This window comes from Anser cygnoides, chromosome 3 (assembly GCF_040182565.1).
Source record: "Anser cygnoides isolate HZ-2024a breed goose chromosome 3, Taihu_goose_T2T_genome, whole genome shotgun sequence".
Lineage (NCBI taxonomy): Eukaryota > Metazoa > Chordata > Aves > Anseriformes > Anatidae > Anser > Anser cygnoides.
In genome coordinates, this window is record NC_089875.1 from 54,157,770 (window position 1) to 54,171,076 (window position 13,307).

Sequence of the window (13,307 nt, forward strand, 5' to 3'; positions counted from 1 at the left end):
TAACATCTGGCAATTCAAGTTCCTTTATTGGCTGAACTGTGGAATCAAAATTAATGCATTCATATATTAAAAAAGAACAAACTTACAGATCATGTCACTTTTGGCAATGAAACTAGCTCAATAGAATTGGTCTTTTTTTTTTTTTGAATTAGTGACTGTGCATTACTATTATCTTTTTTTTTTTTTTTTTTTTAAGAGATAAAATTTGATTAAGCTGAAGGAGATTTGGAAGCACTTACATTTTTCAGAGAGAAGTTCACTCCTATTTCATCCAAGAAAATGAATAATATAATCACTATGTTGTGTAACCATCCAGGGGATAGGTGAAAATTTAGTAGTAATTTCTATAAATCTCTTAGTAGTGTGATGCTAATACAGATTCAAAGACCTTTATATCCATCATCATAAAAGTTTCTGACAGGATGCAGAAGGAATGTGTACTGTCCCTTTCTTATTTTTTCGGATCTGTTCTCTACAAGATTTAATGTAGGCTTCCTAGATTTACTATTGTTATTATTATTCATGAAATAAAAACATAAAAATGGATTTGTGCAGGGCATTTCTTCAAAATTCAGGTTGTGTTCAGCTTCACTCAATGTACCATGTTTTTCAGGGTGAAGAGAAGCCAGTGCAGATGAATTAAAAATAAAACTACTGCTCTCAGTTATAATCTAGTTGATTTTTAAGCAACTAAGCGTGCTTACATTTGCTACCTGCCCTCTGTTATGTCAAATTATCATCATATCCTTGTTTTACACAATAAGACACGGCTGGAATACGTTTAAAGCAAAACAAAAAAAAATTCTTGCCTACCTTCCAGTAATCTATGGCATAGAGACTCAAGCCAAAGGTACTCTACTTGCATGTATTAATCCTTGATGGTTTCTTTTTTCCAACAAATTTGACCTATATCTTTCACTGTCATACCAATATCTAATGTATTCACAAGTTCAGCTTTGTTTCTGCATGGTGTGAAGAAGAACCTCATCAGCTGGTCTGAACCTTCCACTGGCTTCATATCTTAATCATCTTGCTACTCTGGATTTTGTCGGTTTGTATCTTACATGCAAGCCAGGCAGACCTAATCAATTCAGCTCTTTCTTGCACCAAACATATTCCACATTTCAGATAATCTTACATGTCTTTCACTTATCCCTTTTTATATCTTACATATATATGTATTTAAATGAGAAGAACAGAACTGCATATAGTGTTCGTTGTAGTGTGTCTCATGAGTTAACGTAATCTGTGATTTATGAATATGCTTTGTCCTCCCTTCCTCTCCTGGTAACTTCCAACATTCTATTTACTTTCTAAACTAGCTTATCTGATGTTTTTATAGTATTATTGTAACCCTAAGATCTTGTTTCTGAATTATGTCAGTACTGAGTCCATCTATTTATGAGTATGTTGAACAGTGGAGGCCCCAAGGATACTACTAACTCTTCAAAAGGAAATTACTGCATGTGCAGCTGTAGAATTTGGGATGTGGGAAAGCTAGCAAATGCTTTAGTGTATACGAACCATGTGGTTTTGTTCGCATGATTATGTCTGCATGTTTCAGAAGGTAATTTCTATTCAACAACATTACACTGATATAAAGCATACAACAAAAATATCTGCTATGGAAGAGCATGCATACTATTGAGTAGTCTAATGAAGTAAGCTATCAAATAGAATAACTCTAGGAAGATATTTTGCCAAAATAAGTCTAGCATTTTTTCTTGATAGCAAGGATCTCCCCCTCATCTTCTAAACAGAAATAGTCCAGAGGTAAGAAAAAATTGGTATTACTGAATGAAAAATGGGAGCAGCGATGCACTTCAAACTTTTGGCTTACAACTTGGTTAACTAATGGGAAAATGTAGAGAGGTGCAGTAGTAAGTTTGATGAAAGATTTATTGAACTTGCTGTATATGGAAAGATTGAGAGACTAGAATCAGGAGGCCTGCTAGATTTTGAAAGAATTAGACTTATAGGTATTAATCTTCAAGTACTAATTCAGTGAAAATATCACCATATTCAAAGAAATAGGCACATTGATCTAAAGATATACTCTGTTGCTTTGAAACTGGGAAAGGACACCTGCTGACAGGATCCAAAAGCTATTTATCTGAACATTTATACAAATAAATATTGGGTTTGGGATGAAGGTGCTAATAACAAAAACTGGGAACCTGAAGGCTTATATTTCTGTGGTATGAAAAAAGCTGAGCAAAGACTGTGTTTTCCTCTCTCCCATCCATTAGAAAGACCTGTATTCATTTCTTTCAACTGGCAGAAGTTCTCAAAGTTTTTTTTCTTTTTTTTTTTTTTTTAATTGTTCTCCTTCCTCTGCTTCTTGAATAGTTTGTCTCCTTCTTCTGTATAGATCTTTATTCCTTTGATTATCAAACTGGGAATGGTGCAACTTTTCATGGGACCATATTGCATGGGAACTCCAGAATAACCCCTGTGCCCACACAGCATTGGAAATGGAAGTAAGGGAACTGCTACCTACAAGGCTCTGACTAGTCCTCTTGCCATTTTGACGGGCATTTGGAGGGGCTCAGTAGCTGAGGCTCTTATTTCCTAATGGAAGAAGACCACACTGCAGATTATTTCCTCCTTTTTTCTCAGTTTCAGAAATGGGATTTGGGTGTTGCTAGGGGTACATACTGTAAATAGCAGGCATCTAACTTGGGGGGGTCAGCTTCTTCATCTCTTTACAAAAAAGTGAGGGAGAGAAAGAAGGGTTGGCCTAGCTTCTACACTTGTAGTAGTAGAAAACACTTTGTTTTCTAGTGATCTGCTTCAGTTAGGACTAATGAACTGTGGATACTGTGTGGTGTGGTTCATGCATGGGCTGCCCACGCAAATGGTCTGGCAGACTCTGCCGACCCAGCAGCAATGAGATCCTCAGTATGGTTGCAAGCGAGCTAGATCCTTCATAGGCTTCTCTTCACAGCTCAATTCCTCGTGTGCCTTCCTTTTTATTTACTCATCCCCCATCCCCATTCGATAACTGATTTAAGTTTTTAACTCAGCCTCAGAATGCCTGTGCCTCCTCCACTCAGAAGCAGCCTTAATCTTCTCTTTATTGTTGGAGTCCATGTGGGCTTTATCATTATATTTTGCTTGTAACTTTTCCACAAAGGGAGATTTTGTTATACTGTAAGGTCTTACATTGTTCTAATTAGTATGGCTGACTTCATAATTTCCAAAGGTTCAGGGTCATTCAGTGCTAAACACATTGCAGAAATGTACTGTAATGACAAAGATAGTTTCTCTTCCAGTTGTAACAGACTTTTGACAGTAGATCTCCCGCATTAGATTAGAGGTTGCAATTATCTTCCCTTTTCTTGCTTTTGTTTATCTGCTTATATGGCAATCTTTATTGCTGTATAAGCCCATCTTATGCTGGGAACTTTTCTGGATAGTTCTTATGTAACTAGGAAGATCATACACTCGTCAGTAATAATGTTTAGTTAAAACTGGTGAACTTGAGCAAAACCTTCTTGGATAGTTTTTGAGAGCTACTTCTGTGATCCATCTAGTCCACTCAGATGATGAAGTTACATTGATCAATCATTGAAGAGTTGCATGCTAGAGGTTGGGACATGACCTTGAAGTTTGTGCTTAAAAAAAGATGTTTATTTCCAGGTACTGACTTCCTTTTGTCACTATTCCTGACACTATACTTTTTGAAATATTTTTTCTCTCCAACTACTCATGTAAGATTCCATGTGTAGGAAGAAGCCTTGACAAAATAAACCAGGCATTAATGCTCCATGGGTCTATCAACAACAGATTCTGACTGGCTGAGGCCATATTTATGTAATGCCTGTGTTTAAGGAAATGAGTTCATTATATTCTTGTGTGTCTCTAGGAATCCGGAAAGACCGCAGAGGCGGGCGAATGATGAAACAGAAACGGCAAAGAGAGGAACAGGATTCCAGGAACGGGGAGGCTTCTTCTACAGAGCTGCGAGCTCCCACCCTTTGGACAAGTCCACTAGTGATTAAACATAACAAGAAGAACAGTCCAGCTTTGTCCTTGACAGCAGAACAGATGGTCAGTGCCTTGCTGGAAGCTGAGCCACCCATAGTTTATTCTGAATATGACCCAAATAGACCATTCAACGAAGCATCTATGATGACCCTGTTGACCAACCTTGCAGACAGAGAATTAGTGCATATGATCAACTGGGCAAAGAGAGTTCCAGGTAAGGAAAGAGAGCCCCAGTGGAGCATAAAAGGCTAAACATGACATGATTACAGATACAGTTTTAAATTCCTAATTTCACACTAATTGTTCACAAGTATAAATAATTAAAAAAAAAATCACAAATTGCGTGTTATATTGGTTGATAGAAAACTACAGGGCAATGTAAGTGACTTTAACTGACTGTAAGTGAAGGAAAAGATATTTTCTCTGCATTATTGAATATTGTATAGTTTGGGGAATATAAATACTGTTTTCAGATTAAAAAACAAACAAAAATTCAAGCTAAAATAGATTAATAAAAGCTGAATCTAATCTGTTTGATCTAAATACATTAATTATTTAGTTCCCTTTTGAGATTGAGTTTACTCAGATTTTTGTAATATATCTCAACATTTCTACCAATCCCATAAGTTTCAGTATTATTAATTTAATTGTCAGTTTACCATTTCAAACATAAATTAGAACTCTTCCGTAAGTTTTGGGTCTGAAAAGAGATACAGAATAGCAATTTTTTTCTGAATATTTTTTCCCACTGGAAGTGGATGTTGTTATTTTTAACATTTTGTTGCATCACACTTGCTTACCTTTAACCCCTCATTTCTATGAGGGAATTTAAGAATTGAGATACCATTTTGGTTGAGGTTATGTTATACATTTTTTCATGTGGTTTAATTGATTAATATCAGTGAAATGAGAGTGCAGTTTCATAATTAAGGTTCGTCATCTTTAAAAGTGTCAGTCTACAAGGTTTCTTTTCACTAAATTAACATTTAAAAGCTTATTAAAAATTTATTACAGATCCTGTAATTTTACTTTGTAAAATACCAGCATACACAATAATTTATACTTTAAATTCATTGGGATTCAGATTTCTTAAAGTTTTTACTGGAGCTGTTTATTTCATTAACATCATGTAGCTGTCTTATGAAAGGATGTTGGAGAACACTTCCACCATTTTCACTCACTATTACAGAGTACGTTACCTCAACAGCATTACTTGGGTTATGCCATTTTTCTGTTTTTCTTCATTTAAACTTGGCAAGACTCTTCCTGGTAAATCAATAACCCATAAAAGCTGAGTCTTTTCCAGTCCTTATGGGTTCCCTTTTTAGCACTTTTCACATGTCACTTTGTGGGCTCCAGCTATGACCAATGAGAACCTCCAAGTATTCAATTTCTCATCATATCTCATAGGAAATCACCTGAGAATTTTATTCTTTCAGTGGCTAAAGCCTGATCCACAGTCTGTTCAAGCCAAGGATGCATTCTTCTGTTAATCTGGTGTGCTTTGGATCATGCCTTTCGAAAATGCTTTTGGAAGATGAACATATGATCGTAATGTTAAAGTGATACACTATCAAAACAGCTGAATTCAAACGATATTTCTACTGATTTTTTCTACTGATAAAAAAATGTTACTTTATACCCAATATGAATACTCCACATTCTAAACTCAGTAAGTTTTCCAACTGGAAACATTTGTTTTCTTTGGCATTTGATTTAGATAGTTAATGTAAATAATCAAAATGTGTTTTGGTATATAGCAACAGTGTTAGGGAACTCAAATCTATTTTTTATTCAGAAATCTCCATGAAACTTCTTGTTCCAAGATGATTACATCCATGAAAGATCAAAATCCAGCTTGCTTTGCCAAATATATCCTTTGTTTCTTAAGCAAACTTCTGATTTGGAAAACCAAATGTATAAGGTTATCAATTATTTATGTATGTCCAATGTATTTTACATTTAAACTAATTAAACTAAGACAAATGTCTCTGTGTATATACATGAATAAGCACTCTAACAGGTGAATATTTTATAAAACAGATGAACTTTGGTTTAAAAAAAAAATCCCTTCCCTTCCCAGTCATAGTTGTATCAATTAGAGACTTTATGAATAATCTTACCAACTGAAAGTTTTAACACAGAATATAAATAGTTTGGGTATTCTGAACGTATGTCTTTGCTTGACACCTCTTTGGTTCTTGGTATCCTGATTTGCACAACTATATACATGTCCAAAAGCATAAATTAATGTATTTTAGCAAGTGGATTTAAAAGAATTAAGACCCAATAGTTTATCTGTCTCTAAAATTTGCTTCTCTACGTAGTTCTGAAAGGATTTTTTTTTTTTTCAGGCGGGAGGATGGGGGGTGTTTTTGGTTCTAGAAAAGTCTGAGTGTTCTTAGTTCTTAAATTATAGAAGTAATAATCATCTTTCAAAGATAGGACTCTTGCTTGGATTGTTTGCTGAAGTTTCCTTCTGTAATGTACTAGCAATAGCTGTACTTTAAGAGAAATGTATCTGACAACACAAGCTGTTTTTTCACCTCTACAGTATGTTACATTTGAATACTGTTTTATTACTAGGAATTACACAATACTGATTAATTATAGTTTTTTTTTTTCATATTCATTATTCATAAACAGAGAAACTGAGCAACTGCTTTTTCTTTTATTTACTTTGTACAACAGCATTGTGGGATTCAACTCAGTTATTTTCTCAACTAATTTACTACAGTTTCGAGATTCAGAACCCAGGGTAAAAACATTTTTCTAAAGAGCGAATGTGCTTTTAACCTGTACCAAAAGCAGTTACAGGAAGCAACCTCTCCTATGCACTTCTCTCAAGCCTTGGAAGCACTGCACAAGTTCATTTAGTTAAATGCAGACTCTTAGCAGATGGAAAGGAAGGAGCAAAGCTGATGTGAGTTGCTGGGTTGAGAGCATATTTGCTGAGGATAGAAGAAAATGATATTAAAAGAACAGAAATTCTGTGAAGATGCAGCTTCAAAAGGACTTTCAGGATTGTGTTTGGAATTTATATTGCCATGTAGGTGTTAAAGGCAAGTGTGTCAAGGCAACTGGTAAAGTCCTTGTTTTGGTAAGCCAATCTTTCTGATGATGTAAATAGGTGGTCATGGACGAAGAAACAGCTAATTAGAAGATGGACTTGTTAGAAATAACTTTATTCTACAAAAAGAAATAATGAAAACATTGTAATCAGCTGCCTAGTACAACATGGACAGAGACATATTGTAAAGCCATGCTGAGGACAGTCTCCAAATTGAAGTGAGTAGCTTTGCAGATGTGCCCTGATTGTAAAGGTGACAACTGATCCAAATTTTTGTTTTAAGTTGTTCAACATTAGTTCAAAGTTCTGACTTAGTATTAACAAATTTGCATAAATTCACTCTTCAGTCTTGATGATATTGACAAATTGCTATGGAAAAGACAACTTGTGGCAGCTTGTTGTGCATAAGCTTAAAGAACAGTTTTCAGTATTTAAGTATAACATGATTGTTAACTGAGCTCATAACAAAGCTCTCCCATGACAGTGCATTTCATAATATGCCAAGTCCATAAAAGCTTGTTTTAATTTTCCTTTGAAACCTTGGCCACTGATACAAATGGTTTTGCCAGATGACATGTGCAAAAAACTTGTACAGTGTCCTATGACATACACAAAAAATTCAGGATGCCCCACAGGACCTGTTCTTTACATGGCCTAATGGGTATTTTGGCTTAAATCCTCCCAGATGGCCTCTTTAAGACAGTAGTGATGCCTTGATTACCCTAGCCAGCTGGGATAGCAAGCAGCTGCACTCAATGCGGGTGCAAACAGATTGTGGTGGGCTAGAATTTTTGTACACGTGTAAACTGAGCTTTTTACCATTTAATTGGGACAAATCACTGAAAATCACATGTTAACAGGTATTAGAGGAGATGAGTAGCCATCTCGCTCATTTCTGAATCATGTATTCCTGAAAAACATGTCTTTCTATTTTCTCCTTGGCCTACATAACATCTTGGGGATATACTACCACCTTCAATCTCAAATAATATATATTTTATTTTTTTTAGTTTAGTGAATTTTGTTCATGGTCTTTTATACAATGAGCAAAACCATTTATTTGCTTTTCTACAGAAATGCTGATACGTCAAGGGAATTAACTCACTGTGCTTTATTATTCACTTACTGTTTATATCATAATATCTATATCTAAAGTTCTGTATTCTCTAAAGGAAGCTGGTATTGCCAATGTAATGGTCAACATTTTTTTTTGTGGAGAGGATCTTGAGATGGTAAGTGACATAACAAACTCACGCAGTGAGCTCATGGTAGTGTGCAGCTTTAAGGAGAGTTTGTTGTAAGGGTGGAATCTTTGGCACTGCTGCTACAATCTTGTATAACTATTTACCACAAGTACAGTAGCTGTACAACTTAATAGCCCTAAAATGGTACACTGGGCACACAAGCTTTGAAGTTTTGAGATGATTCACGGTGTTGTACTTATTTTATGGCTTCATGAACCGAGGAGATAAACATTTTGGCACTGATTTTTTTTTTTTTTATTATTATTTCAAAGTCACAGAAGTTGCTATTTTCTAAAGATATTGTTTTCCTATTTGACCTTCTAAACTGCTTTGATTGTTAAGTTAGGAACAGTATGTAAAGAGGCCAACAATAGCCACAATTTTACATTGCAATTCAGTGACACCAAACCTTGGAAAAAAAAAAAAAAAGCGAACATGTAGTGGAAAGAAAGCAACCTTGTACAGGAATGGTGTATCTTAGTAGCTCTAGATGTCTTTAGGCATGGGGCAGTTTGCAGAGTTTTCATGTGCAGTTGTCCTTATGGCAGTAATTTACAATTAGCTTAAAAAAAGACAAGACTTGCAGCTGCTGTAACAGTTTTTTTTTTTTTTTTTTTTTTTTTTTTAACAAACCTTCCAAAATAGCTGCAAAATAGCTTCTCTCCTTTGACTAGTGGGTTTGCTGCGGAGTTTTGCAACAATGTTATTAGAAAAAAAAATCCTCTGCTTACCAGTTACTTTAATCTGTAAAAGTGATAGTCTAACTAATCCCCTGAAAATAAAGGAAGCCAACAGATCTGTAAGTGAAAGAGGAATGCTAGCAAGCACCTGGATTTGACTTTATGGATGCTTTTTGCTAATTTAATTTCTGTGAAGTTTCAATTCATTGCCATGAATGCAAGAGATAAGAATCAGTCCTTACAATGGAATAAGGTAGTCAGTTATCATTTGAATTCAAACAGCAGATTGAGAGGTATCATGCAATAGCATGATTATGTGAGGCAACAGAGTAAGGTTAAAACTATTGGATATCATATAAAAGCTTTCCATCACTGTGTTTTCTTACTCTTTAGTCTTTAGTCTTTCATGTCTATACTGTGTAAAAAACAACAGCCTCCCCCCTTTCTCTCCTCCTTGGTCATCTTCTGGGTGAAGATGAGACAAAGCTGCTCTCGCAGGTGGCTTTTACTGTGACTATTTATAGAATTGTCTTTTAGTGCTTTTGAAATGCAGGGAGGTGTATTTCCTCCTGTAGAGAAATTTAAAGTAGAGAAAAGGACCAGACCATGTAGTGCAACGGTTTGCTGGTGAGATCTTGAGGAGAAGACACTGATTCTAAAGGATTCTAAAGAACAGGGAGAAGTGGGGGAGAGCTACATGCACTGAGAGCTTGTGTCAGGTGGGGAAAAGCCAAAGCAGAGAAGGAACAGTTCAACAGAAGTATTCAGAAAGGTACTTAGACTTTGGCTGCAGGTATGTGTGGGGTCAAAAACTATAAACAGGCAGTGCTTTCAATAGCTGATACAATAAACTAGAAGACAGTAATAGCAGGAGGAAAAGGACCAGGGTTTGAATAACAGCTCTGATACTGGAAATGTAAGAGGTATCCAAATGCAGTGTTTTCAAACTCTAGGAGCGTAGGAGTGTAGAGGGGAAAATAATTGCATCAAAGCTAGAGTTAGCAGGCTGACCAGCATCAAAAAGGCTCCAACAGGGAGAAAAAATACCAAATTCAGCAGGATCAGAGGAAGAAGATACTGGGAATCTGTATTAAATTCAGCAACTCAGTCCTGGACTTCTTACTTATTCCTAGGGCTCTTGCTGAAGGACAGTAGTTTGTTCAGGGGTTCTTTGAAGTTGTGCCCCTGTCCCTGTCCCTTTTCCTCTTCCAAGCCATTGTCTTTGAGCTTCATGCTCCAGTCTTCCCCCAGGAGTTTTGTGTCGGCGTGGAGTACAAGAATATGTTCAAACTGGGGGTGATTCAATTGCGTAAATTTTCAGACAGGGGAAACAAGGTGAAGAGGGGAAAAGTATTTAGAAAACAATGCCCTAGCTCAACTTTTCATCCTCAAGGTTTCTGCATCTGGGTTAAGGCTTTTATGAGAAAGAATAGTTGCCTGTTAATAACATTAAGTGTGTGTATTTTCTATTACATTTTCTTTTGCCAAAATATTTCACATGAAGTTATGTTTAGACTGAATTTCTGAAAGGACTTTTAAATTTTAAAACTTGCTGATGTTTCTCCTTGGGTTTGCTGAGTGGAAGGCTGTGAGCACTGTCTCCCTCACAACCTAGCCTGGACCTGGGCACTGCTGAGGAGCAAGCCAGGACTCATCTGGGTGGCTGGTGAGAAGCTTTTGAAATAAAGGCAGGGAAAGAGAACTGTGTGTGGATACAGGAAGAGCTTGGGTATGGGCAGTTTTGCTGTAGACAAGAAGCCAAAGAAATGCAGAGGAGGATGAATTGAGGCAGATAACAAGATCACAGGCATTGGTACATGGGGATCAGTAAAAACCCGTGCTCTAGTGAAGTATTTATATGCACATAAATAAAAGGAATTACTATTTGCTTCCTTTCTGTATCTGAGACACAGCCAGTGTCCTACAAACCCATCAGCATCTGCCACTTGCCATAAGGATGACTATAAAGTACATATTGCAGAGATAAAAATGTTGTAGAGATAGAAACACTGAATTGCTGAGGAAGCTACTCTTCCATGATTACAGGCAAATCACCATTCTTCTTTGACCAGGTAGTGACTGATTCCCCAGTTTCCTCAGTTTCATTAAGCACAAGGACCTTGCTTAGACTTAAATCAGTCTCTTCACAACTTTTTCTTCTCATAACATCTACCTGCTTGTTGGTTTACATATTAGGAATATTAGTAAATTTTATTTGGTGATGATCCTAATCAGAAAATAAATGGAGTCTTTGAATAATCTCAGAAGTATACCTTTGAGGGTTTTCTAATGCATAGCTTGCAACATTTCATAATATTTTAAATTCTCACTAGATTTTCTTATAAAGTCATAAAATTAATTCTGCAGCTTTCCAGATTTTATTTCTTTGTCCAGATGAATGAGATTCTGAACATTAAGTCATAAGTTGATTCCATTATGCATCATTTGCTTGTATTTCTTTTTAGCAAAGTTCTTTGGCTGCAGTTAAGAGCTCTATTTCATATGTGAGGTGATACTTTTTTCAAATTTATGATAAATGTCAGTTATTTTTTCTTATGTTGCAAAAAAGTCCAGTAATAGAGTAATTCCTGGAAAGTGCTATATTGTCTTCTCATTCACAGGGGTAGTTACTTTGAAAGGTGACTGCAAAGAGCTATTAAATTAAGCATGTTATCCAGCCTTCTAGGTGCCTCATATTTAGTAAAGCTGTAATAAGATACAAGTTTCTAAACTGACAAAGAATGACAGAAATTGTCTTTTACTTGTGTTGCATAGCTATAATTATTGTTCTTTGTGCAAAGGAACAGAAAATGTCTATTGCCCTTCTAAATAAATGTGTTTTTGTTAAGATGGAGGTGAATATGTAAAATGCGCTAAAAGTTCTCTCTCTTTTCACCCACCTCCCCCCCAATATGTTTCTGATGTTTAGAAATAAGGAAATTAGCTAACAACATTTTTCATTACATTTTTGTGACAAATCAATAAATGTTGTCACAGAGTGTGTGCTATAATGTTTGTCCTCCCAGAGATGTCTTAGTTCCCTTCTTTGTTTTTGGAAGTGAATTTGTGACATTTTGTGACAGCCCAGTTCATCTTTACGTGCTATAATGTTTGTCCTCCCAGAGATGTCTTAGTTCCCTCCTTTGTATTTGGAAGTGAATAGTCTGAAAACAATTAACAAAAGCTTCCAATATCATCCATTTTTTATCTCAGCATAATAAATATATTCTATTCTAAGTGTTTTTTTTTTTTTTTATAATGGCATTCTTTAGAACCATGAACCTCAAATACATGTTTATCTAAATGTCCCTGAAATTAATATTTGCTAAAATATAAATTTAAATCGGAATATGAAATTATCTTGTAAATCTCTGTTTCTGCAAGTTTGTACATATCCAAACACATTTCATAAGATTATGGAACTATCCACATATGTAAGGTTCTTTTTGTGCACAGTAGTTTTAAAACCAAGACCCAAAGTACTATTACAAGGCTGAATCTGCTCAGAAATTTCCAGACTGAGAAGTATTTGAATTACAAGGAACAATGTATATATAAGTAATCTTTAGCTTTTTGTCTTATAGTGACAGATTAGAAATAATACCGAACAGTTAAGAAGGAACTAACATTCTTTTAACAAAAACTACTTACATAATGGAGTTCATTGAACATTCAATAACTTGTGTTTGTTTGATAATAAACATTTGAATATGAAATTCTATGGGTTTGGGAAAAAAAAAGAGACAGAAATGAGGATCTATATTAATAATCTTGATATTTTAATCTAAAATTTAATGAAAGAAATACTTAGACTGTACTATTTTATTTCTAAAAGAAATGAACCCTTTATAAAAACATTTTCTGGTATTTTCCCTTAGTTGATAAATAATTTACACTCTTGGATGAACATAGCTGTCTTACAGGTTTCAGCTATGCTGAACCCTGGAGCTTTCCAGGAAATGCTCATTAATTTCCACTCTAAGTAAACAGTAAGTAATGATCCTTCCTGATTTATTTATTTCTTAAAATAATTTACAAAAAGAATATGCAATTGTTTTGAAAGCACTGATGCAATATGTATGTGCATGCGCACATACCCATTGTTCCCTGTTCACATAATTCACATAAATTGGCCCTTTTTACTTGATGTTTAATAACTTCAGCATAATTCTTTTAGTTTCTTTCCAGTGCTACATATCTGAGCACAATCAGCTGTAATTCCAACTTAGAGGTTATTTGAATATTATCTGTATTAGTTTTCTGTTCAAGTGAGCCATTCACTAAAGCCTCACATTAGATATGTAGGGTTTTTTAAGATACACA

The 13,307-nt window shown here is 35.3% G+C and overlaps 1 protein-coding gene across 3 annotated transcripts in view; it reads left to right on the forward strand.

Annotated features, from left to right (window-relative positions):
- The window catches only part of ESR1 (estrogen receptor 1), a 171,271-nt gene that overhangs the window by 112,770 nt on the left and 45,194 nt on the right, over window positions 1-13,307 (forward strand). For all 3 annotated transcript variants that reach the window (XM_048076896.2, XM_013178332.3, XM_066994201.1), the window contains exon 5: window positions 3,869-4,204. In XM_048076896.2, the coding sequence (XP_047932853.1) occupies window positions 3,869-4,204 (336 nt within the window). The remainder of the gene's footprint in view (window positions 1-3,868; window positions 4,205-13,307) is intronic.